The sequence below is a fragment of the Falco punctatus genome, assembly GCF_963210335.1.
Source record: "Falco punctatus genome assembly, chromosome: 1".
Classification (NCBI taxonomy): Eukaryota; Metazoa; Chordata; class Aves; order Falconiformes; family Falconidae; genus Falco; species Falco punctatus.
This window is the reverse complement of record NC_137580.1, coordinates 122962106-122986248: the sequence shown is the minus strand read 5'-3', so window position 1 is coordinate 122986248 and position 24143 is coordinate 122962106. Positions and strand designations below refer to the sequence as shown.

General features: G+C 39.5%; 1 protein-coding gene across 17 annotated transcripts in view; it reads left to right on the top strand.

Annotated features, from left to right (window-relative positions):
• Nucleotides 1–24143, top strand: part of COPRS (coordinator of PRMT5 and differentiation stimulator) — a 186100-nt gene that overhangs the window by 3144 nt on the left and 158813 nt on the right. For 15 of the 17 annotated variants that reach the window (XR_013927795.1, XR_013927796.1, XR_013927797.1 and 12 more), the window contains exon 3: nt 54–308. Coding sequence is in view for 8 of the 17 variants with exons in the window: in XM_080385392.1 (XP_080241518.1) it covers nt 54–308 (255 nt within the window). In the remaining 9 variants the exon portion in view is untranslated. Of the gene's footprint in view, nt 1–53; nt 309–2316; nt 21774–24143 lie in introns of those variants that run through there. The other 2 variants (XR_013927803.1, XM_080385395.1) reach the window with 1 other exon arrangement.

The following is a 24143-nucleotide window of genomic DNA, read 5'->3' as shown; positions in this document are numbered from 1 at the left end:
TTGTTCCAGTTTAATTTCTAAGTATCTGTTGACTCTTTTTTTACTCATTTTAGAATGTCCACTGAAGAATATTCCAAGCGTTCTTGATAGTGAATCTGAAGAAAGTGAATTTTCTGATACCTCTCACAATGAACATGTCAGTGGTTCTCCTGTTGACTGTGCTCATATACATCCTGACCTGGAAGATTTGGATGGTGAAGTCTCTGGTATGCCTGAGGCTGTAACTTTTCCAGAGCTGCAAACTGCTACTGTGTATGAGGTGGAGGACTGGGATAAAGAATTAGAGGAGTCTGAAAGTAATCCTTATGGTGAGTACAGATTTACTTGTGCTTCATTTGAGTTTTGCTTAGTATGTGATTGGAGGTAGGTGCTTTGCAGGAGAGTGAGTGTTGATGTTGGCTGCATGGATTTTCAATGCATGATTTTGTTGTCAAATACAGGATTTCAAGGCAGTGTTGTAAAATTCACACGAAACTTGCTTGAGGAATTGAATTCTTAAGGAGTGGAATAGTAAGGAGAAGAATTGTATGTGCTGGTTGAGTTTCTCTGGGGAAGCTAGGCCTTAGAGGTGTATCTGTTATTCTGAAGCAGAAGAGAAACCTACATGGAGTGCAGGAATGTAACTTTTTTGTGTAAAAGGAGTTTTTCTTTTCCTCCATGAAGACTCATTCAGTTTGTACACTGTAACGGCCCTCTTACAGCTTGAAGTCCTTTGGAGGGGAGCAGTGCAAGTGCTCGGTCTCAGTGTATGGTTTGTTGCTGTAGGCTGGTTGGTGGTTTTTTGTTTGGTTTGTGGGTTTGGTTTTTTTTTGTGGTAGCTGTTTTGGGGTCAGTCCCATGGACAAAGGTGGCAATGGATAGAAGCAGTTTTATCCATGTCTTTAGGGTTGTATTAATCCTCCAGTTTGTAAACTGTTTTACAGTGACTTGTGTGTTGAACTGAATCTCAGTCTTCCGTTTGCTAGGCTGTATGTCGGCATAAAACAAGTGGATGGAGTTTAGCCAGCAGTAGCTGATAACCTGCTGTGACTTTGTTGATGCAGAGTAGTACCATTTCCATTTTCTTCTCATTAATACGTATCTTTTGTAACTGATACAACTGCTTCTTTCTTTGCTTAGGAATTGTCAAGTCTTTGTTTATTTTAATTCCGTAAATGGCTGTTTGTATTCAAGTTCCATCATTTGATAATGGAAGGAAGTGGGAAAGTTTTTGTAGCCTTCCTATAAAATCATTCTGATTTTAAAATGGAGATACAGTAGTGGTTTTTCACACTGGGTAATCTGAGTGAATCCTTTTTGGATATTTCCTTCTCCTCCGTTCTGGGCTTTCCTTTTAATCTCCCATCTGCTCAAATTTATGGAACATCTTGAATATTTTTTTTTTCACTTGAACTGCCACAGGTTCTCTTTTCCTTTATTTAACTAACACATCCTTCCTTTGTGAGGATTTAGAGAGCATAAGCTACAGGTGAGGAAGTTGTGATTATAGGATTCAGGTGCTTGTGAAGGATACCGAGTATAAGTGTCTGAGTGGTGAACTACCACAAATAAAAGATGTACTTGATCAGCCATTTTATGGCTTTTAAAAAGCTTTATAAAAATGCTTGCTTTGATGGTGTGTTTGGCAGTGCTGTTGGAAGGCTGAGACATGGATATACTGTGGTGGATCTTCTGCTGCCCCATACTCTAGGCTTTTCATTTGCTCAGTCCTTCCAGTGTCTGCTGGCTAGAAATCTGCTTATATTAAAGGACTCTGCCCTGTTTTTGTGCTAAGTTGGTTAAATAACAGGCTTATTTGGCTTAATTTTAGCCTAGTGGAAATGTTGTTCAGAACTAGTTTTTGCAGGACCCCACCCTTCCATTCTGTCCAGTGACCCAGTTCTTAAAGGGTTGGAGGGTTCCTAATTGGATTGGGATTGCCTGTGTTGTTCTTAAAGGGTTGGGATGTGCCTACGGAGGCAGCAGGAAGGCGTAGGGGAAATAAAAGTAATGGTTTCATGAGCCTTTTATGCCTGGAGAAAACGTAGAAGAACTGCACGCATCGTAAGAGCTGGTGATTGGTGTTCTGAATCCAGGTTTATTGTTGAGCTTTTTAGAAAACTGCTTTTTCTTCCTTGGCAAAAAACTTCCTTAAAATGAAGATGTTGCCAAATTCAGCTTTCTTTTTTGCTTTGTAGGCGTAATTCATGAGTGCTGGTGGATCAAATTGAAATAGTTAATTGGAAGATGCTGTAAACCTGCAAAATTACCTGCTACACTATACCAACTTTTCCAAGTATCTCCCATGGTTTAAATCTTTTCTTTGATCTTCTTTAGATGCTGGTGATCTCCACTGTGGAAGCTTTCAGGAAAGTAATCTTTTGGCCTCATACTCATGGCGAGAGGATTCGTTTTACAACCCAGGCTGTCACCATGCAGCTTGCCTTGTTTTTACGCCACCAGTTAGAATGACTGAGACTGGCCAGTTTGATGATGCTGATGAATGAGGTTGACCCTGGTCATAAACAAGTTTGGCTTCTGAGTTGGATTATGTTCTTCACCGTTTGAGTCATGTCGAGTCCTTTGGCTTGCTTGCAGAGTTCTGCGTAAGGCCAGAAATGCTACACCTTCTCTGAAGTTTTGCTTAGATTGCTTCTGAGCTGGTTATAAGTTGACTGTGCTTGACCTCTGGAAACAAGAGTGCAGGTGCTAGCTGTAAGGAGTCATTGCATTTCTGGACTTTTTGTTTGTATTACATAGATTTATGTTGTTGCTAATTAATTGCTTGAGAGGAAGTATTTAATTTCTAAACTTCAGCTTTGCCAGATTTGACATGTTGATCCCTGTGTGTTCATGTAACTTGAAGTTTTCTTTCCTCTTCATTTGATGCTGTCAAATTGGTTCAGGTAGCTTTGAAAACTCCTTCCAGCATCTCTGTTGTATTTCTGTGTTGCCGTTTGTGATTCCTGTCTAATACTGGTGTTTAACAAAATTAGCCATGACAAATACAGAATGAGTTGTTTTGTTTTTATTTTTATGTATTTCAGTATAAAGGAATTACAAATACGTGGTACGCATCTTGCAAATACACATGGGCACGTAGTAAGTTGGGCCTGCTGCTTCCAGTAGGAATGCTGAGTGCTTAAGACTGCCTCCTGACAAATATTTCTCTACATCAGACCTTGTATATGGGCGTATTATCCTTAGGCCTCACAGTTGTCTTTATAACAGTCTCATGCAACATCGGACATGTAGTGATGAAGAAACTATCTATGCTTGTATAATGTCTTGCACTATATAATCTCTGTGTCCTGCAGACAGTAGTGGATTAAGGTTCCTGGTACTGCTGGTATGTTTCTGGTGGTGGTGTGTTGTAGCAAATGAGGAGATGAGAATGCAAAACACCTCCATAAAGTCTCTAAGAGAATAGCTGGAACTAGAACCATATCCTTCTTGCCTTTGCCTTGGAGTTAAAGGAAACGTTCTCAAATGAAGTACCTAAGTGGAGTGAATGGCTGGTCACTTGAATAACAGCAATCTTCAACTAATGCTCATGTTTCGTTAATCACTTCTCTCCCAAGAATTTTTTGAAGGCTTTGTTTTGACACTGACACACTGGAGCACAGTACTCATGCTTGTTTATTCTCAGGCAAGAAGTTAACTTTTATCACTGGAAGACTTTTTTTTTTTTTAATAATCTGTTGCATGAGACTGAAGTAATTAATGCATTAGTTTGGAAGGAGGAAGTGAATGACAGTGATATTTGCGTAATCTTTTCCTAGAGAGCAGAGGACAAGAGATTGGATGAGTCTTTTCTTCTGTTACCTTGCAATTCCTGGTTATGTCTAAGTACCCAGCAATCAAAGCAGAGTGGAAGCCTGGTGTTGAGGTTGCAAGAAAGAGGGCCTGTTCTTTTATTCTTATGTATTGGAGCGATCTAGGGATTAGTATCTCCATCCAAACGTACTTTGGCATGCCTCCAGGACATACAGCAGAAAGCACAGTACAGCTAGAAAGCCCTAGCTGTGCTCTCTAAGGCACTGGACATGCTTTTTTATTTTGTGGCCTGCTGTGTGTCAGAGAGGAGTGCAGCTCTTTTGAGTCCTGCGTTAGTTAGAACACGCACTCCACCCTGTGGAACAGAAATGAGAATTGATTATGCTCAGCTTATCAGGTTTGGATACATAGTAGCTTCTTTCTTTGAGAAGACCGGAATGGAACTATGAGCATGACTGTAACTGACTCATCGGCTAGAGAAAAATTGTTGATTTGTGTTTATAACTGCATTATTAATAAATAAAAATTGAGTAGAGTACTGCTGCAGTAACAATACACTAGGAAATTGTGGAAGTTCCTCTGAAAAAGCACAGATGATTTTGTGAGCCTATTTATCATTTCCCAGTCTTCAGCTGTAGATGTCAATGCTCAACACCACACTGCAGAGGGCAGCAAAAAATTGTCTACCCTGCTCAGCGGATTTTCGACTGGTGCTAAGTTTCATCAGCCAGTGTCAGATCCCCGAGCTGATTTCTAGCATTGATAGGAGTTCAGATCTGTGTTCTGCATAGTCCTGTTGTTCCCCAGTGAGACTGATTCATGGCCCTGATTAGTTTCTCTCTTTTTTTTTTTTTTTTTTTTTTTTTTTATTTCATTCTGAAGTTATACTTACCGGACTGAAAAATTTCTCCCATGGCTGAGAAAAGAACATCACTTGACTTCAGGCTTAATATATTTTTTTAGTGTGCTTGTGGGAGATGTCCCACTGTATTTAATAAAGATAAAACTAACAGAATTCTGTGGAGGCAAACCTGCGGTTTTTAGAATTGTTTTAAAAGGATAACCAAAAGGCCTTTATAACATTGAACAGGATGATCTTCTGCGTGGTTCCTAAATTCCATCAGTACCACAGTCTTCAAGCCATTTTCTATGCACTCTATAATTTTTCAGCTTGTACCTTTAATTGCTATCAGCATTGTCTAGCTTGACTGTCTTGTTATTTGAGGAGAAATTGTCTTGAATGGCTCCCTTGCCAAGCTGTTTGTGTTTTTAATGATTGTAAACATAAAAGATCTGTTTTCAGTACCTTTTAAGGTTAAAACTGACAGCACCCCCAACAGCTTTGGATAAAACTTGAGGATTTTAGAGCAGAGATGGATTGCCCTCTCTAGGGATATGTTGGCAAATGTAACTTCATTTGTCTTGGCCCTGCTTGTTAGGGAAGGGGCTTAATGTAAAGCTTGATCTGAATACTCACAAACTTCAGTGGGATTAGAAAACCAGATGCAGACTTCTCAGAAAGCATCTCCCTGGAAGGATTTGAAACCAAGCTCACAGATTCCAATGTTTCTGCACTACAGAGTGTTTCAAATTCCATAGTGAATCTTGCACTGAACCTGTTTTGTGTTGACACAAGCATGTCATTCTAGGCAAGAATATGTTGCAATTAAAAACATAAGCTAACACATAAGCCAACAATTCAAGCCAAGAGTGTCAACCCTTCAGCCTGCTCAAATTATTTGAGGGAAAAGAGTCCCGTTACAGAATCAAGATCATAAATATTTTATGCACACAAGAAACGCATTGGCAGTACATAAATTTTCCAACTAATTTATCAGTAGTGTCAAAGATTTCTCAGTTAATATATGTATAAAATAAATGTGCATATATATCTAACAAGATTTCCCCCTTCTATACCTATGGTGTAAGATGCCATTCAAAGGATGGAAGGCTTTACTACAGGTTAGTATGATTACTGGGTTTATATTGTGAGGGAGGCTTGGTAGTGTGGCATAATAATGGTGACTCAGGAGACTTGGGTACAGCACTGAAGTGCCGTTGCTTTTCTTCCCTTTTTACAGGTAGAGATAATGATACCAGCCTGTTTGTAAAGTACTTCAGATTCTCCGAGCAAGAATTTTTTTCTAAATAGTGAGGTGTTTGGAAAAACAAAACAGAACTTTGCATTTTCTTTGAACAGGCCAGCAAAGAAATGAAAACTTGCTTTGGGTGCATCTGTTATTTCCTTTGAGACCTAAAGGGAACGATTTGCAGGAGGAAATAATTGAAGGAAATGTGTTCATATTTCCTGTTGATAAGGTACAGCATTTAATTCATACATCAGATTGAGATAGTGGTTTCTTGCTCTTATATAACCACAAAATCCAGGCCATTTTAGTGTCTTTTAAAGACATTACTGCTTGACTTGTTGTTTTGTCCCATCTTTTAACTAGTGTGCTTTCACTCTTAAGCTGAGAAAATGCTTCCACTGTTGAGGGGACTATGTGAATAATTTCACAGGCTAAAGGAAAAGTGCTGATCACAGCAGCTCATCCTCACCGTCTGCTGCTTCCAAGGACACCAGTGTAAATCCCATTGTAACAGGGGTTGTTTTGTGAATCTAGTGAGTAAGTGTCTGTGGGCACAGGGAAGGAACTTGTGATACTTACCCTCTATGGTTCTGTATCACAAATGTAGACATGGGAGGCTTGAGTAGATAAAGTTGTGGTGGGGTTGTTAGTTCTGGGAGTACCAGCTGCTCATAGCCTAGCTTCCTAGATGGGCAGAAGAAACTGTAACCTACTAAAAAAATGCTGCAAAGTACACAACCCTAATAATTGGTTTTAGTGGTAGAAACAGCTTCGTTTAACCATTTGTTATAGGTCGTCAGTTGGTATGAACTGTTGCAGCTCATTATGCGGGTAGAAGCTCTGACCCTATATAGCCCCCTATGCAATGCCTGTGTCACCTCTGAGCTAAAGTTCACGTTCAGTGTTTCGTTATTGTTGTGGATTTTAGTTCTTGATATAATGCCTTGTAACTTGACCTTCTCAGAGCAAGAACCATGAATGTAGCTCAATGTCTGTATTTGCTTCTTTTCAGCTTGTTGTAGAGTCTGTGTGGTTTGTCCTGCCCCTCAATGATAACAAATTTCAGGACACGTAGCTGAAATCAGCCTAGGAAAATTAACTTCTTAGTAAGTCTTGATTCTGTGGCCTGAATTGTTTTAATCAAACCTTTTCTGATCTGCCTGCAACTTCTGAATTTAGACCTGGAACATCTTTTCATTGTATGATGCAGGAATGTAAGACTGAGTTGTGTAAGTTGTATGTATTTGTTTATGAGCCTGAGGTCTCAGTTTGTTTTATTTCCCTCAAAGTAAAATGCAAGTTAATTCTGCTCAGCCCTTTTTGAGCAGTCCTTAGTAAAATTTACATTGGTCAACACATTTTCTGTGAGATCTAGAGTGCCAGAGACTGCCAAGTTCATATCATGCTGCTTTGCTTTGCAGTTTTAATTGGTATAGTATTGCAGATGTTTGTTCTCACATTAAACAAGTCATTTAATATTTCTACCTCTAGCTTGGGAACTACTCCAGAACTTTTTCACTAAGAAGTTTCAGTTACTTAATGCATACTAGAAAATATTTTGATGGTTTTTAATGATTTGATCACCGATAGACTAATATAATTTCATCTGTAATCTTTGTCCAGACACCTTATGGGTTTATGAATAAATGTCCAACATTAAATATAGTACTGGCTGGCTACAGTTGGCTGGAAATTGTGTAACTCCATCTCCGGTGTTACATGTTCCAACGCTTCTGGGGAAGTAAATAGGTGTGACTGATAAACAGGACCTACACTCCTCAACAGGGAATACAACCTCCTTTTATGTAACTGGAGTTCCAGATAGTAATGAAAAGTATTTTAGCTGAGCAGGTCTTGTCAGTCTTGGTGACAGTACTGTTGTAGAATTGGAATAGCAAAGTCAGAGGAGTGGCTGATATTGCAACATAAGCATGAGCAACAAATCAAAATAATATATTAGTGGTTATATTAGTGGTCATCTTAGTAACTTTTAGGGAAAGTGGTGATAAACTGGAACCTTGTTCAGCACTAGATCTGAATTTCTAGCCCAGGTAGGAGCCACTGAAAGCGATGCTATTTGAAGCCAATTCATACTGAGTTATTTGGCACCAATGAATACTGAGATGGTAGTGTCTTAGGTGGATGGGGACTGTAAGTAGCTCCAAAAATACCCTTTCTGTCAGGAGAGAAGCATGTTAACCTGTTTGGTCTGGATTTGATATACTGCGAAGTGGACAGTATTAGAAAACTTAGGAACTGCAACCAAAATAGCATCCTTTGTGAAAATGAAATATCTGTAGAGGAGGATAACTAGGAACATCTAGATTTTAAGTTCTTCAGGGCTGCTAGATTCTTCTGCTTGAAGCCAGAGAGATTTCTGGGGCCCTAGTGGCTGTATTTACTGCATTTTGCCAAAATATACTGGATGTCATATGAAAAAACAGCTGATGTTGCATTGCAATTCAGAACTGTTCTTAAAACTCCCCTAGGGAAAAGGGGAAGGGTGTAGCGGGGAAATTAATACAGCTGCTATTTTAAACTTGACATAGATAGGCATCACTTCGGTCATGTAGCCTAGCCCTCCATCCTCCAGAGTACAGCCAAGGAATTCTTGTGGCAGAAGAAATGCTTCTTCCATATTGTAAGCTTTTACTTCACAGAAAAAATAAAGCTATAAATACAGATTTAATGATTTAGTATAAACACATGAGATGATGTACACAATAGTACCTGGAGTGTTGGTCTGCTGGAACAAGCCCTTGTCCCTACGTGCATGCCTGAGGAACACCATGTCAGGGGAACAGGTCTGGTACAGCAAGCTGTGGCTGTGTTCTCCTTGTGCAGCAGAAGAATCTATAAGGGGAGTTTGCAAATTTTATTTCAGCTGTGGTTAGCTCGTATCACAAACTGAAGAGGGACAAGTGGTAATCTGAAACGAATGCACAAAGGTGGAGCCTGTAAATAGCCACAGTGCTAATTCAGAAGTCATCGTCATTTTCTTGTCTGCTGGTGCTACTGGATTTGCTGGAATACTAGACCCCGCCTTGTTCTCAGTGTTATGTTTATCGGTACCTTCAGTTCCATACTTTTCGAACAGGCTATTATTTTCCTGGTTTGAAACACCTTTTACCTTCTGTTTTGTTCTAGCTTTTCTGCATCATTCATTCTTGATTTGATTGGGCCTGTAGCTCTGCAGCTTGTAGTTTGCCAGAAGTCTGGTTGGGATTGAGCAGATATTGTAGATAAAGCCACTTAGATAAATGTTTCTCAGACAGAGACTGCCTGTCTACTAGTTCAGAACTACATTTAGTTCTGTTATCTGCACTTGTGTTAGTAGGTGGATTAGATTTAATTTGGTCTTTTGGAGGGAAGCAGGTGAACTGATCTTCAGACAGATCTGGGATTTGGTTTAAGGACAGGCTTTCTTATGTGGTCTGTAAAGTGCATTGTAGCCCTATAGGAATGCTCTGTGTGTCTGGTTCCTGCCTGCCATTTGGAACGCTAACTTTAATGATTGTGCTTCTAATTACGTACAGAGGGAAATTCTCAGATGAAAGAACAGGGAGTTTCATCATCTGTCCCATTAACTGCAGCAGGGTTTCTGTTGTTCAAAGGGGCGACTGCCTAGAACCTGCTCTTAATATTGACAGTGAGGGGAAGCTCCTCTCAGGTACACTGTCTGCACAAGGCACCTGCCATCGCTCCACAATCTGTAATTCATTAAAGGATGTATTTACTGACTTCTTAAATCAGCCGCATCTTTGTCACTTAGAGGTTACATTACTGTCATTTACTTTTAATTTGATTCCATCTGAAAATGGGGTAGATGTGGATTTTTTGTCAGCACGTGGCAGCGTGGCTGTTCGGTGTTATAGGACTGGGGAAACTAGTAACACTCAGCCTCTGTGATCTTGGTGGCCTGTACACAAAAGGGCTAAGTTCAGTGTACTGCTAATGGACTTAACTGTTTCCTAATTGAGACTCCGGGTACTTGGGAAACAACCTTTTTCACTACATATCCTTTCAAGTTTGGCTTAGTCCTGTTTAGTTTCCTGTTCAGGACATTGCTAAGGCTTTAATGCTAGATTCCACCACAGTTCAGTCCTCTAGGCTTGGCAGTAGGACTTTCCTGGTTTGGGGGCTTATCCCTATGGTTTGTGTTTCACTTTCTGCTTGAATTTTCCATTTTGGAAGAATTCTTTTCCTTTTCTGTCCTTTTTTTTTTTTTTTTTTTTTTTTTTTTCTTTGCAGCTAGTGGCTGCTTCTGCCTGTGGTTAATTTTAGGTTTTGTTTCTACCTGTAGTACTAAGAAGAAATGCATTCTTTATTATAGCAATGCCCACCTTGTGTAATAACTTGGGAATTGTATCAACAGTGAGTGTGGGAGGAAGCTGAAATGAGGTAAACATGGGAGAACAGAGAGAGAAAGAATGTGCAGTGACTGTGCTCGTTTTTACAGCTGGAGCATGCTTCAAGTTTGACTTGATTATTTCCTCTATCTGAAACCTCGCCTAACTGAGTGGAGAGCTTTCCCTTCTGTAGAGCGCCTTGTATCCTTTTTTGCTGTATTTGCTGTTACCTCAGACATGACACTGATGTGAAAGGGATATTTATTTTTAGCACTTCTTCCCTTGCAGGTTCTGTTTGACTGTTCAATGCTATTTTAATGATGTAGGCAACAGCTGTTTTCTCCATGTCTTATCAAATATCCTCCATGTTCTAATAATAACAAAGAAGTTTCTATATTCTTGGCTATTTCGAATTTCTACCCGAGGGATCTCATTGCACCTCTTTACGAGGACTGCAATCTAGGAATAGATACTTGTGGCTAAATAGACAGATAGATTCTTTGCTTTAAAAATTTAAGTATGATTGAGGATTTAGCATTAGTTTTATCTCGATTCTATCATTATATCTAGATTGACATTTAGAGCTGGTTTTTTTGACAGCTCGGTAGTTTTAACTATCTTCTTGCTTTGGTAAAATGAGAAGTATACCAGTGTGTTTTGCCATCAGATGCTGTAGGGATGATTTAGAGTAATTTCTGCTTTTGTTAACACTTCCATTGACTATGCTACTCTTCACAGATTCTTGTTTTGTGATTCTTTTTTTTCCCTGTGTATTTTCATTCATCCTTTTTGTTGCCTGTTTACTATCGCAAAACTGATACTGTAGTGATTTGTCTAATTTTACAGGTGTCTCTGATAATTATCTGGCAAAATACGGTGTCTGCACCACTGTTAAATGGTATCCTTTTTTTTTTTTTTTCTGTTGGACGAGACTGCATGTGATTTAACTGGTCCTTCAGGTGGTCCATAGGAGTCCATGCTGAATGACAGGACATGACAGACGTGTGTACCATACCTCTCATTGCCGTGGTCACACCCAGAAGCAGGGTAGTATGAACTAGTACTCTACCAGAAAACTAGTACTCTAGGGCAAAGTCCTATTGATCATAACAGCGTTGGCATACCTTGATAGACCAGAACTGTGATAATGTGACAGATCCCAAATTCCTTCTGACTTCATATTTTCATTGCTGGTGTTTTTTATTGTGGATTTTTAAATCATTACACACCTAAGATCTGGTAGAGATGCGTGTTTCAGTGGAGAGTTCGTCATGTTTAAGAGTTGTCATAATTATCTTGAGAAAGTTCTGGATTTCCGAAGTAGTTGCTTGTTTTCAGGCTTTTTACAGTCTGCAGTATACAACAGAAGAATGCAGTGTATTCTTGGGCATGGAAACTTATTCTGCTACTGAAGTGCTTAATCAAATTCACTAGTAATAAATAGCATGTTTTTTCTTGCTTAGCAGTCTTATCTTCAGCAGTGAATTTCAGAAAGCCTTTTGCAGGTGGATTTCATTCTGACAGAACATTCCAACATAGCTCAGTGTCAGCTTTATTCATTCTTCTATCCATTCAGCTACGTACTTATTTTAAAATAACTTTGATATTGAACAGGATTTGGAAGACAAAGTATTTCAGCTACTCTTAACAACTTCTGAGTGAGTCACCACAGAACACTGCTTGTTCTGTCTTCTAAAAAAATGAACATTTGCAAACACTTCACTTGGCTTAAAAAAAAAAAAGTATTTTCAAGGACAGTAACAGCAGAAGTAGAAAGCACTTAGAAAACTTTCTGTGTCAAGACTGATATGAAAATTATATTTAGAAAGTAGCTATGTTGTAAAGTGCTTCAGAGGCCGCTGCTAGTAAACATGAATAGCTTCATATATTGAAAATCATGGGTCTGATGGAAAAAAAATGGCTTGAATGCCAGCCTGTGATTTGCCAAATTAAATATCTATTAAAATTTATAATGAAAATTACATTGCTGCTATGGCTACAAAAGCTTCCTTAGTTCCAGGACTGCAGTGCATTTCACTTCAAAGGAGAATCCCTTTTTCCCCATTCTTTCAGTATAATCAAATAGAACTTGCAAAAGTGCTTCTAATTTGCATGCATTAGTTGATGAAACTTGGTGCCATGAGGAATCAAAAAAATGGAAATACAAAACATATGCTTTTATTTCACAACATCTTGAATTGAATCTCATTAAGTCATATTCTTCAGTTTGTACTGTAGGACAAAGGTAACTATCCTGTGGCTGGGAGGACAAGTATGACTCACAGTGACCCATTGAATATGGGTAGAGCTCTAGCAGATACTGCTGAGGGTCTTCTGTGTGCATTATTAAGAGAATGCTTAGTTACACGTTTGCGTTTGAGTGGCTTAGGTTTATGCCCACTTGTTCTTAAAGCAGGTCATGCACCACTGAATATTTCTACTGTAAATTATGCCTTGACTAGTAAATGACAAGGTTAAGGACAAATGAATTCTGTGGTCAAGATATGCCATTATTGTTTCATTAGGGCTCATTTGCCCTGAAGCTGCAGGTGCTGCCACCATTGTCATCGTGGCTGATTGCTGCAGACTGTTTGTGGGTCTGTTGGAAAGTAAAACCTGTTACTTTAATGTGAAGGGATGGACATAAGCTCCATGGTGAGATCCTGTTAGACGCTTCCTATGCAGCTTTCCTCACTGAGCTCAATAAATGATAATACTAGCAAGGTTATAAAACCAATACAGAATGAAGCAGAGGAAATAAAACCAGAGGGTTTTGCTCTGTCATCTTGGGATCTGGCCTGCAATGACAGCACATCTGCCCAGCAAAGGTCAAAGATCAAGTGCTTCTGACACTGCTTACTTTTGTCAGGGATTGTTCCCTTTGTACTGAGCACAAAAGAGTGTGTGTTTAGGCATTTCCCATTGTGTCCTCTAGGGTTGTTATGCAAAGATGACTCTTGTTGTGGCCATACATTTTCTGCAAGTTATCAAACGTTTTTTCTCCGATGTGGAGCTTTTGCTTACGGTTTGAAACTATTTTTGACATGTACATACCTGCCTGTGTAAATAACTAATGGAGGGAAAGTGTTTGCTGAATTAATCTGCTTTAGAGCTGCAAAGCTTTGTGTCCTTCAGTAAAACAATCGACAAGGCACATGAAAGCATTCAGTTGTTCGTTGTGAGTGTGCACATTTGGCCAAGCCATGGCATTCCTGGTGACACAATTCCCTATTCCCTTCCTTGCTGTCCTGTTTGATGTAGGCTGGGCTGGTTCAGGTGGAGGGGCGTGCAATGGTGTCTTTCAGCCTGCTGCATCCACAGAAGAGGAGGGTGTGGGTCTCTAATGTACCACTCACGGCCAGATTCATAGTGGATCGGTCTGGGTTCTGGAAGTGCCTTGAAGGCTTCCTTGAGTGAAGATGAGAAGAAAGTGATGAAGATTAATATTGGCTATGAGTTTTGTTGTAGCTTGGAAATGTTTATAAAATCTCCTACCCCTTATGCAAAACTACATGTTTATTTCAGGTGAAATATATGGGTGGTTGCTATACCAATCTTCCTGAGGTTTATAAGGAGTTGAATGGAATATGTTTCTTTAAGCATTTGATAGCCTTAGGTCCATCTTTCTGTAAGAGCCTTTATCAACTTTGCATGCTCTTTAGTTGAAGTAAGTAAAATCTGTATAATTTTGTACACAGAAAAGAAAGGGATTAAAATTTGAAATTGCCATATCATCTGTATCCTTTTTTCATATTAAATAAACAGGGTACTGGTTATTTAAATCCTACAAACAGTTTTGAAAATAGCTGAAAGCCCTCGCAGATTGGCAGCATGCAGTCAAGATAGTTATTTATGAAAACAAAGTGATTTCTATATGCGCCTTTATAAGTGTGTAATTGGGTACATCTAAGGCGTATTTCGGAAAGACCTGTTCGCCCATACCAGTGTGTCTCAAAGTTCAATTTCCTGGCACTTTTGAATCCGCTGCCTGAACACATTGTGAGGATTGGAAACATCATGTGGCTTGAATAAATAAAAACACCAAATTGCCTGGGGTGCATCTGTGCCCCCTTGCTGTGCAGTTTGCCTGTTTCTCTACCATCAGCCTGACAATTTCAATCAAGTATTTAATGGACTCCTGGGGCTTCCCCAGTTTCTCTTCAAGCAGAGCCTGGCACCAGTCTTTCCAAGTCCATAGCAATGAAAAGCTTTATTTTATCTTCTGATTGTACAGAAATTTAGTGACAGGTAGGAAAGAAATAAACTGGTTGGTTGAGTGCTAAAATAGCAGGAAAGCACTATCTTTAGAAAAAGTTCATAACCTGCATTTTTTTTTGTCAAATTAGGAAGTGCAAAGTATAGAGCAACCATAGATCAGACTTACCAGTAATCTTTTCCAGATTTTGACAGATGGACAGTTTTGATTAAGGGTGTTTTGTTTAATTCCTTTTGCCTTTACACCCGAGAGTGTTCACAGGCCTATGGAGGTTTACACTGCAATCCTGCAGGTTTTTTTTTAATATAATTGTTGGTCATTAAAAAAAATTGAAGTAAATACTATGAAGACTTTTAATTTTCATTCCTGTTCAGGAAGTTTCCAGATCACCTCTGCCACTTACATAAGTTATTTTCAACTGTTTCTTGTATTTCAAAACCTTATTATTAGAAAGGAACAGTGTATTGTAAAATGGTAACAGTTGCTACTTTGCAATAATTATGGGCTAATGATCTCTTCTGTTCCAAGTAAAAGAAGCCATTGTGATTGTGTCTCAACATTAAGTTTTTAACAGCAGCTGTTGTAATGATTAGTAAAGGTTGAAGTACTGTGTTCTATGTGGAATAGATGTTGGGTTTTTATAATGAGAAAGGTATTCAATATCTTTTTATCCTTCAAGGAGTTATGAATATTATTCCTCCATACAGTAGGTGGAGACAAAGACCTAATGAAAATATAATAAGTTTTATAATGTCTCCTCAAACTGACTTTATTAGTTATGCTGGGTCCTTCCTGACTTCTGGTATTATTAAATTCCTTTAGAAAAATAACAAATATCAAACAATTTTGTTCCAAAGGCTGTTAATTTATGTTTACGTTAAATGCTGTAATTCTTTTGCTGGCTATTATTGACAGATCTGTTCCTTCAAATATAAGGTCTGATTTGGATATTGAGGAGGTATCTGTGAAACCTTTCTGTGCAAGTTCAGATCTGTCTTAGGCCCAGAAATTTAGAGGTCAAAGCACGCCCAGGATTGACTTCAAGTTTGAACATATCTAGAAATTGCCAGTGGTGTAGGAGTTGGATCTCTGCGAAGACTGGAAGATTGAGGTGTGGTCTGCCTCTGTTTATGAAGTGAATTTGTATATGTATGTATGTTTATGTAAATCCTGTGCATGTTTACAGGTGGGTGTTTGCATGCTTACAGCATGTTTGCCGGAACACAGAATATGGCGTTGGCATCCTGCCTCTGCCTAAATTTAACTGAAATCTTACAGTGTAATTTGGAGTAGTGAGAACAAATGGGGTATAATCCATAAAGTGGGAAAGATGGTTTTATGAGCTTTTCAGAAGGAAAATGGAGCTTGCAAGTTTCTCAGATCCATTGGTTGGCTGTTTCAAGTAAGAAATAATCTGTAGATATATTTTTGTTTTAATCTTCTCCGTAATACCATTTACACTGGGCTGCTATATGCTTCTTTGGTAGAGGAGGTCTCTGCCATATGCATCATGTCATGTGTACTGAGGTTGATTGAAATAGTCTTGCCAGAGATGCATTTCCAGATATAAAACAGTGCAGGGTATATTTCTCCTGTTCTATTGGATGCAAAGCAAGTTGCCTTAGGAGAGGAGGCTTTGTTGCATCTGTCCCTTATGCTCAGCTAAGGTTCCAATTTGATATTAACCCCTGTGATTTCACAGATCATGGAAGGCTTCCCTCATTCATTGACGTCAGAGTGGTCTGTTGAAAGTTTCTATGCTGCTTAAAAGACAGAGTTTAGTTGGTGGTGGGTGTTTGTGACAAGGTAGATGCAAGAATGCAAAGCAGAGTTTAACCCAGCAGGGAGGAAGTGGAGAGAAGCCCACATGTCAGGGTAGATCAGATGACCTGAACTCAGAAGCCATTTAACCAACTCTTCAAGAAGGGATTTCTTGCGGGTTCAAAGCTTGAGAAGGATTGCTACCAAGTGTGCTCTGCTCCTCATGGGCCTGTGAGGGGAGTACATCTGCCTTCTTAAGAGAGATAGATAGGCTTAAGTTTAAAGCAGGAGGATGAGTTATTCTCTTGTTCAGTTCCTCATTATGCCATGTAGCTTTGTGCATATGGGACACATCTTTTAATTTCTCTGGACTCCTTTCACTGGGATCCTGACAAAATCTCCATCTCGTGCAGTAGAGTTGTGTGTGAGCTGATTTTTCACCCGTCAGCAGTATGTGCTATGGAAACTCAAAATGTATGTTATTATTAAATACAGCTCAAATAAAGAGGCAATGAGCAGTGTAGTTTTCCAAAATTAAGACAACACAGGCTTTGGGGGTAACTGGTGATGTGCAAAGTCAAAACCTGCCGCAGTATCTTGTCTGCTCTGGTGAGGTGGGTGTTTTGCAGGGCATTTATTTGAATAAATCAAAATATCCTCCAATAAACATCAGTGGGAAGCTGAGAATGACATATAAGTAAGTGGGTGTCTGGATCTTTCCACTAGTGATGCACAGAACCTGTCTTTCCAATGTTTTCAAGTAGAAGCGAAGGGGACTATTGGATTAGAAAGCCTGAACATCTCAACGTTGCTTTAACTCTCAAGGACAGAAGCAGCGTTTGGCTCTTCAAATTCAACATGGTATTTTCCAATTTTGACCTACTGAGCTAATTGCAAGGATTGAACCGAAATCCTGACTTGGAGAATAAATGATGATAGTGGGTGAATATGCAGTCAAACAACAGTGTTACTGCTTGGTACAAGGATTACTTTTATTGGTCTCACTTAAAGTTATGGTTCATCAGGGTTTCTTGTATGCTTCTTTACTTTAAGAGCTGAATTTAATTTTAAGTGTCAAGATCTGTGTAATAAACTGAATTAGATCATTAACAGACATAAACCATTTTATTCCTGAGGCTTGTGGCTCTACTTGCTGTAAATCCAGCACAACGCATTGCAACTAGGAACGCTGTCAGGGCTCAGAGCTCTGGAGTAACCGTGCTTTTGACGTATCCATCTGAACTTTGCTAGATTGAGGAAGTAAGATTGTGAAGAGCTCAGACCTGAATGGGGATGGTCAAACTGATGTCCCGTTCTCTGTCAGTATCTATGCACATCTACTCTGACCACTGGATGCTAATTGAAAGATGTGCTCTCTAAATGAGCTTGTGTAAAAGTGCCCTCATTCTGTGCTCTTCTGGGCTTTGGCAATGCAGAGGATGTTATATGAAGCAGGGATGTTTGTAGCTTTTGGACTGAACATGTGAGACCACAGCTTCCTCCCCTCCTCCCCTTCCTGGGATTTCCCTTCTGTTTTTCCTTGGCTCACAAGGAGAATATATGGGCTCTATATTGTATCTTTGCCCAGAACTGGGATCTGGTACTCTAAGGAGAATCTGTGAATGCTTACACTTATACACCAGGGGAGCTGGGGGAGAGGTGGCTTTGGTAAGATGCAAATCTGATCATAGCCTAAGTGGACTTGGCAGAATTCCTGTGGGTTCAGGCATTCACAGTCCCTCTGAGTGACTGGCAGGGCAGTTGGAGCATTGCATGGGGAACAAAATCTCTTGAGCAGGTGAATTTTTAAAGAGGTGCCCAACTGTATTTTGGACAAACCTGGCCTGTGATCCATTGGTTTAATTCATGTGAGAGAATAAGCTGCTTTTCGTGTATTCTTTCGTTCTGCCTGTCATCTTTGTGCAAATTCAGTGCTTGGCCAGTTTGTTGAGACCCCATGCAAAGGTATAAATTGTGGGGCTTTGAATGCCTTTGCGCTGAAAAACAGACATTCACGAGTTATTGGGCTGAATGTACAGATTTCGGTATGTATAGCTTTCCAATTGAAGCTGATGATCTGAAAAGGCGGTCTCGGAAATCGTTGATGGCTGGATCCATTCACTTTATTTTGTGCTGGTCATTGCGCATGGAGGAGCCCTAGTACATCACTGTTCATAAGGTTCTTAACTAAACCCAGTGAAGAAATATTTAGCACTACACTGTTTTAAAATATATACATTAAAACCAATTAATTTCTCCCTCCACTTCCAAACACAGTAATACTAAATAAGAAGTTCTGTGTTGCTGGTTGTGTGTTTTGTAGGTTGATTTGTTGTTGGGGTTTTTTTTTCCTGTCTTGTTTCCTTACAGCTGAAGGTAGCTTTTATAATAAGTTTTCTGGAATGAAGAAAATAATGGAAACTATGATCTTTGCATGCACTTATCTGTGCTTCTAAAATGAATTGCTTGAGTCTTAACAAAAATTGCAACTAAATAGTCAACAGTAGTTATAATAACATTTCTAGAATTTAAACGGCATTCTTTTCTATGTGGTCTTAAATATTTCATACAAAAATGTAGAAATGGATCAATATAAATGCCATCCAATTTACTGGTTTTCTGTATGGGAATTTCCCTTATGTTTCTCTATAAATGCATGTATGTAATTTGTACATTGTAGTATTCATATTCTGTATCAATAGCAAGCATAATTGATGAGTAAGAAAAAACCCCAGCAAGTCTTCTCACTTTTATAAAGATGTCCGTGGAAGTGGAAGAATAATGAATGGTGTCCTGTCATTTAGTTTCATTTTTAAGAACGGCATGTGCATACCTGATGGGCTTGAAAAATAAAGCTGCCATAGCCACAAACTTTAAGTGCTAATTGTTGGGGCAGAGAGATATGAAGAGTTGCTAAACACAGAGCTAAGACACTGGGATCGACAGAGTTTTTCATTCCAGTGTATAGTTAAATGTTGTTGTTGGCTTTGCTTTTTCATTGGCTTACATTTAAAAGATGCAGACGACTATATGAAAGGAAGAATGAAGTGTCAAAAGTGGCTGGAGGGAGACTTCTTTGGAAGTTACTGAATTTGTAAGCCAGCAAGTAAGTGGACAAATGTAGTGTTAACTTTGAAAGAAGTAAATTTCATTTGTGAATGTTATTTTGTTCATAAAAGTCCAAATCTTGAGAGATACTAAGGATTAAGTGTTTTTTGATAAAATGTTCTTTTGTAGATTCAACTTCAAGTTGCCTTGGGTTTTCTTCTCCAGATATGCAAGAGAATTGGCTCTGTCTTTGACAATGCTAGTTTTGCTCAAATTATTTATCAAACTGCTTTGTAATGGCTGACTCAAATGCACGTACCATTTGCCTAAAAAATGTGTTTTGGTAATGAAAGACCTTGCTTGAGGTTTCTGCTATTAAATCTTTGCTGAGGGGCAGGGAGAGGCTGTGAGTTTTTTGGCGAAGTTAATAAAATGTGTGGATTAGTGAAGTGCTGATTAGTGAGGTTCTATTGTCGACAGAAACATTCCTGCCTTAGCTGAAACCCAGATGGAAAGCTGCCCGCCTCGATTGCGGAAAATAGTTTATGTTGCTGGTTTGCCGTAGTATGTTGCTGAGGTTGCAGCAAAGTAAATCTTACTAATGTCTTGAAGTGTAATTAACTCTGTTGTTCGATGTAAATATTTGAATACTGCTCATTCAGTCTCTGCAGGGGCCTATGTAAAACAATTTTTGCCAAAGAGCTCAAAGGCCACTAAGAATGTATGTGCATTAATAAACTTCTCTCCATCCTGGACTTGATCCAGAGCTTATAGAGGGCAAATAGGATGAGATCTTCCCATCTGATATATTTACAGTAGAGCACCCGATCAAGGCTTCATTGTGCTGTTGTTGTGCCTAGGGTTTAGTTTAGATGTGAAACAGAATGCAGGACGTGGACACAACAGGCAAAAAGATCTAGAGTACTGGAAGGGCTGAAGGAGAAAAATAAAACAGTTCATCATAGTGGCTGTGTTATCCTCATGTGTTACATAAAAATGATGGCTTTTTTTAAGGTGTAGAGCTTCCATTTGTGTCCTCAAGCATCAGTTTAAATGCTCAGAAGTACTGTTGGTCAAAACAAAACTCTCAGGGAAATAAAGTTATATGTTGTTACAATCATTGTCTTTTTGGGGGAGTGAAAATAATGTCTTTCTGCCAAAAGTTTTATCTGTTTTTTAAAAAAAGAAAATCCTCATTTCTGAGATCTGAAATTTCTTTCAGAAATGGAGTGTGCTTCCTTTAGGAAATGTCAAGTTGCTTCCAAGGCACTTCATGTTATATTCTCTGCGACTGGGCTCCCTAGTATGCCTGGTTGCATGCTGTCTCCCATTTCTGAAGGCTCTGGTCCTGCCTGACTAAGAAGTTAAAACTGTGTCAGGGTAAGAACGCAGCCATTCAGTAGCAGATTGTCAGCTCTCATGGGCCCTGGCTACAACTGCCGTAAGATACACTGGCATCGTCTCCAAATGAAAGTATCTCCTCTGCCAAAGGGCATTTTTTTTGTTTGTATTTTCACTAGAAATGCCTTTCTGTTTATCTGTGATGAACTCTGCTTCTGAGCAGCTCTCCTCAGTTTCTGCAGCAGTGAAGATGAGCAAAATTCTGTAGTAATTGTACAATAGGGGAAGCAGCACAGCCCAGACAGTGCTGGGAACTGAGAATCATATTTTCATTGTATTTCTGGCTTGCCCTAGTAATGTTCTTGGTAATTCTGTTTAACCTATACTAATTTTTACCCCACTGTAAAATATGCTATAATAATTACACTTATCTCCTATAGATGTTATTAATTTTATTATTTTCTGTGAAAGTACCTTGAGATCCTTGGCTTTTAAACCACTGATTATTCCTGTTAATGGTATTATCCAGCTTGGCCTTCAGATCGCTGGCAAAGTTGCAGACAAAGGGAAAGCAGCATATTGGAGATGTTTGTAGCTTTGAAACTGCTTATGAATTAACTTCTTGTTTTCTAGAGATGAGTGCTCTGCATCTACAATGAAAATAAATACTGAGATCAAAGAAGAGCATTGGTGTGATGGAAACACAGTAGCATGGCATTTGCCATAGCTTCTGGTTCTGAATTGCTAGTGTTCTGTGAAGTAGCGATCATAGAAAACTGTCACCTTCAGCCTGCCTGCTGCAGTCTCTGTGACTGATGTTCATCATGGAGAAGTGATCTTTTCCTTTCTTTGCCCCAACAGAAGTCAAAGGAGCAGGACAGGCTTGGGGGAACAGGCAGTAGCTGCAGTAAAGCAGCAGTGCAGCATTATTCCTTCTTAAGAAATGTATTGCTCAGCTGTTAATCAGCGCTGCATCTTCCTGGGATCTTGCCAGTGCTCTGTGTGGGTGACATCTGGACAGTATCTGCATGGAAATGCCACATTCAAAACATACTTTAAAAATAAAAAAGGCCAGAAATGGAAAAAGTGGGTGAGGGAGAGTTGTTTGGGGTTTTTTGTTATTTTTGTTTTGTTTCTTAGCTCACATAAATGAAAGTTCACTCTGCAGAACTACAGTCTAAAAGACAAGGTGGACAAGAGGTGGGAAAAACAGTAAGTCTTACTCTGTTTTACAGATTGGCAGCTAAGGCACAGAGACCAGGAATAACTTTCTCAGTGATACATGGAGTGGGGATAACTGAGTTCAGTTCCAAGTCGTTCATCCCAGCACAGTAGTGTCTTTCCTCTCTAACCTTGACTAAAACAAACCTTACCTTTAAACCTTCCCCCCCCCCCCCCCCCCAATAGAGGGTTAAGTGGGGAGAGAGAAGTGTGTTAGAATTTGTATTGGCTACAGTTTACTCTGTAGGGATGAACTCCTGAGCTGTTCTGTTCTGCATCAGATCATCTCATAGAGAAACTTGGCTAGAGGAATTAAGTATTTTTATGTGTTTGAGCAGTTACTGTATCATGTCTGTAGGGGGCTTTGTGAAAGCAGAGTCTGAGTGAGTAAACCAATCCTTGTGGAAAATCCCAGGATCGGGCTGATCTTAACAGTGTGCCACTGCCCCTTCTGATGTGTGCATGACTGAAGATGCAAGGATATGTCTTTTCAGTTTGCATACTGTATCTGTGGGTTTAAACCTTTAGGCAACTTGTCAGCTAACGGCTGTTGACATAAACCATTGCTGTGCATCGGCAGCAAAGAGAATGGGAGAGAACTTTTCACTTTTAGTACTTTGTGTCATGTCAAGAAAAGTAGAAATTGTTCATCGCGTAAGGGAAGGGGATAGTAGAAGGAAGGAAGCTCACTTTAATGAGTGGTGGTTGTTTGGTGTGCTAGCAAATGTCTTTCATCTCATTCCAAGGTGTCACTGGATGCCAGGTACACTACATGCTCTTGAGTTGCATAACAATACACACCAGCTCAGTAATGATTTATTTTCTGAAGCTATGCTTGTTCCCTTCTAACACCTCTGGTGTGAGATAACTTCCTGCCAGAACTTTAGGACAGATTTATTGAAGACTCACAGAGGCCTTAAACACGTAGCTGGGGTGTTGCATGTGTGTTTTGGATTGTCTGGTTAGCCTTGCAGCATCTCTAGGAGATATACCAGTCAAAGCACTAAATCTTCTTGGTTTTTCTCTGCTACTACTTTGGTGACTGTGAGTCGTCTTTATTTCCAGTTGAATGAAAAGAGTTTTGCTAAGCTGAATGGATTTGAGTCTGGTCTACAAAGGTGATGAGCACATGGGTATTGCCACGTGGTGCCTTAATAGCCCTTTGGGTCATCATGTGATGCGAACTTTTTGAAATTTTGACCATGGTGAGTTGGTCTCCTCAATAGATTTGTTACCTCTGTTATGCTAGAGCCTAGGAACTGACAAGGATAAAGCTCTTGTCAGTGCTGTAGAAATGTAAATATTAAGGAGCAGACCTCTCCAAAACAGACACAACTGATTTAGTCTGGGAGAAAAAGATGTTACATGCAAGTACAGTGAATGATGCAAGTGTTGGAAATGTGATTTAGTGGCACTATTTTGTTTTATGACCGTGTGTTATCTTGGGTAGAGAGCAGCAAAGTGGAGCAGAGGAGGGAAGGATGAGTGCAGCTCCAGCACTGTGGGCAAGACAAAAAGGCAGTCAAAGGGAACAAGTGTCAGGAGGATAATCTACTGTGGCCAATCCACAATGGACAGAGAACTAAATGCTGTTCTTATAATATCAAAATCGACCCACTTAGCTCTTTGTCAAAGGCCATTTATATGGCATTTTTGGCAAAATTTAAACATTACGGGGTCTTTTTCTAACCAACTTGAGTTTCAGGGGGAAGCTGGCAGTACTGTTGAGGTCATCTTCTGTCCTGGGATGGAGGGAAGGTCCAAGCAGCACAACTTTCTGTCTGGGCTTCCCTGAGTAATGAATGGAGCTGCACTCTGATCTCTTTATCTTGTTCCCGCAGTGCCACTGGGTTGCTCTGAGCACTGCAAAAATCTCTCTCTATGATGCTTTCCCTTCTCAATCTGTTCTGTGTTTCAGCTCTAAGATTCGTTTGTGTCAGAGGTTGTCAGAATACAGCATAGTAGACCCTGGCTACAGATCATGCATTTTGAGGAACCTGTAATGTAAAGAGCTCTCTCTGGGAGATCAATGCAAGCTAAACTCAGCAGAGAACCTGGCTTGGAGCTAGCTGATTTTTTTTTTTTCTCTATATTGTTAATTTTTCATTAGATGCAAAGCATTACAAGTAATATCTTACGAGACTGACTAGGAAGGGTTGCTTTTCATTTAAAACTACGTATCTCATAACTTTTTCAAGTTCATGTACATTCAGCATCAGACTGAAGATAGCTGCTTTTCCTCCCATTGTAACTTTCAGGACAGTATGTGCAGAAAGAAAGATAAATCCTTTCAGAGACACTGTGAAGAATGATCATGTCAGGGTTTTTAAGGTTATATTGACTTTTAAGAATGCAACTTCT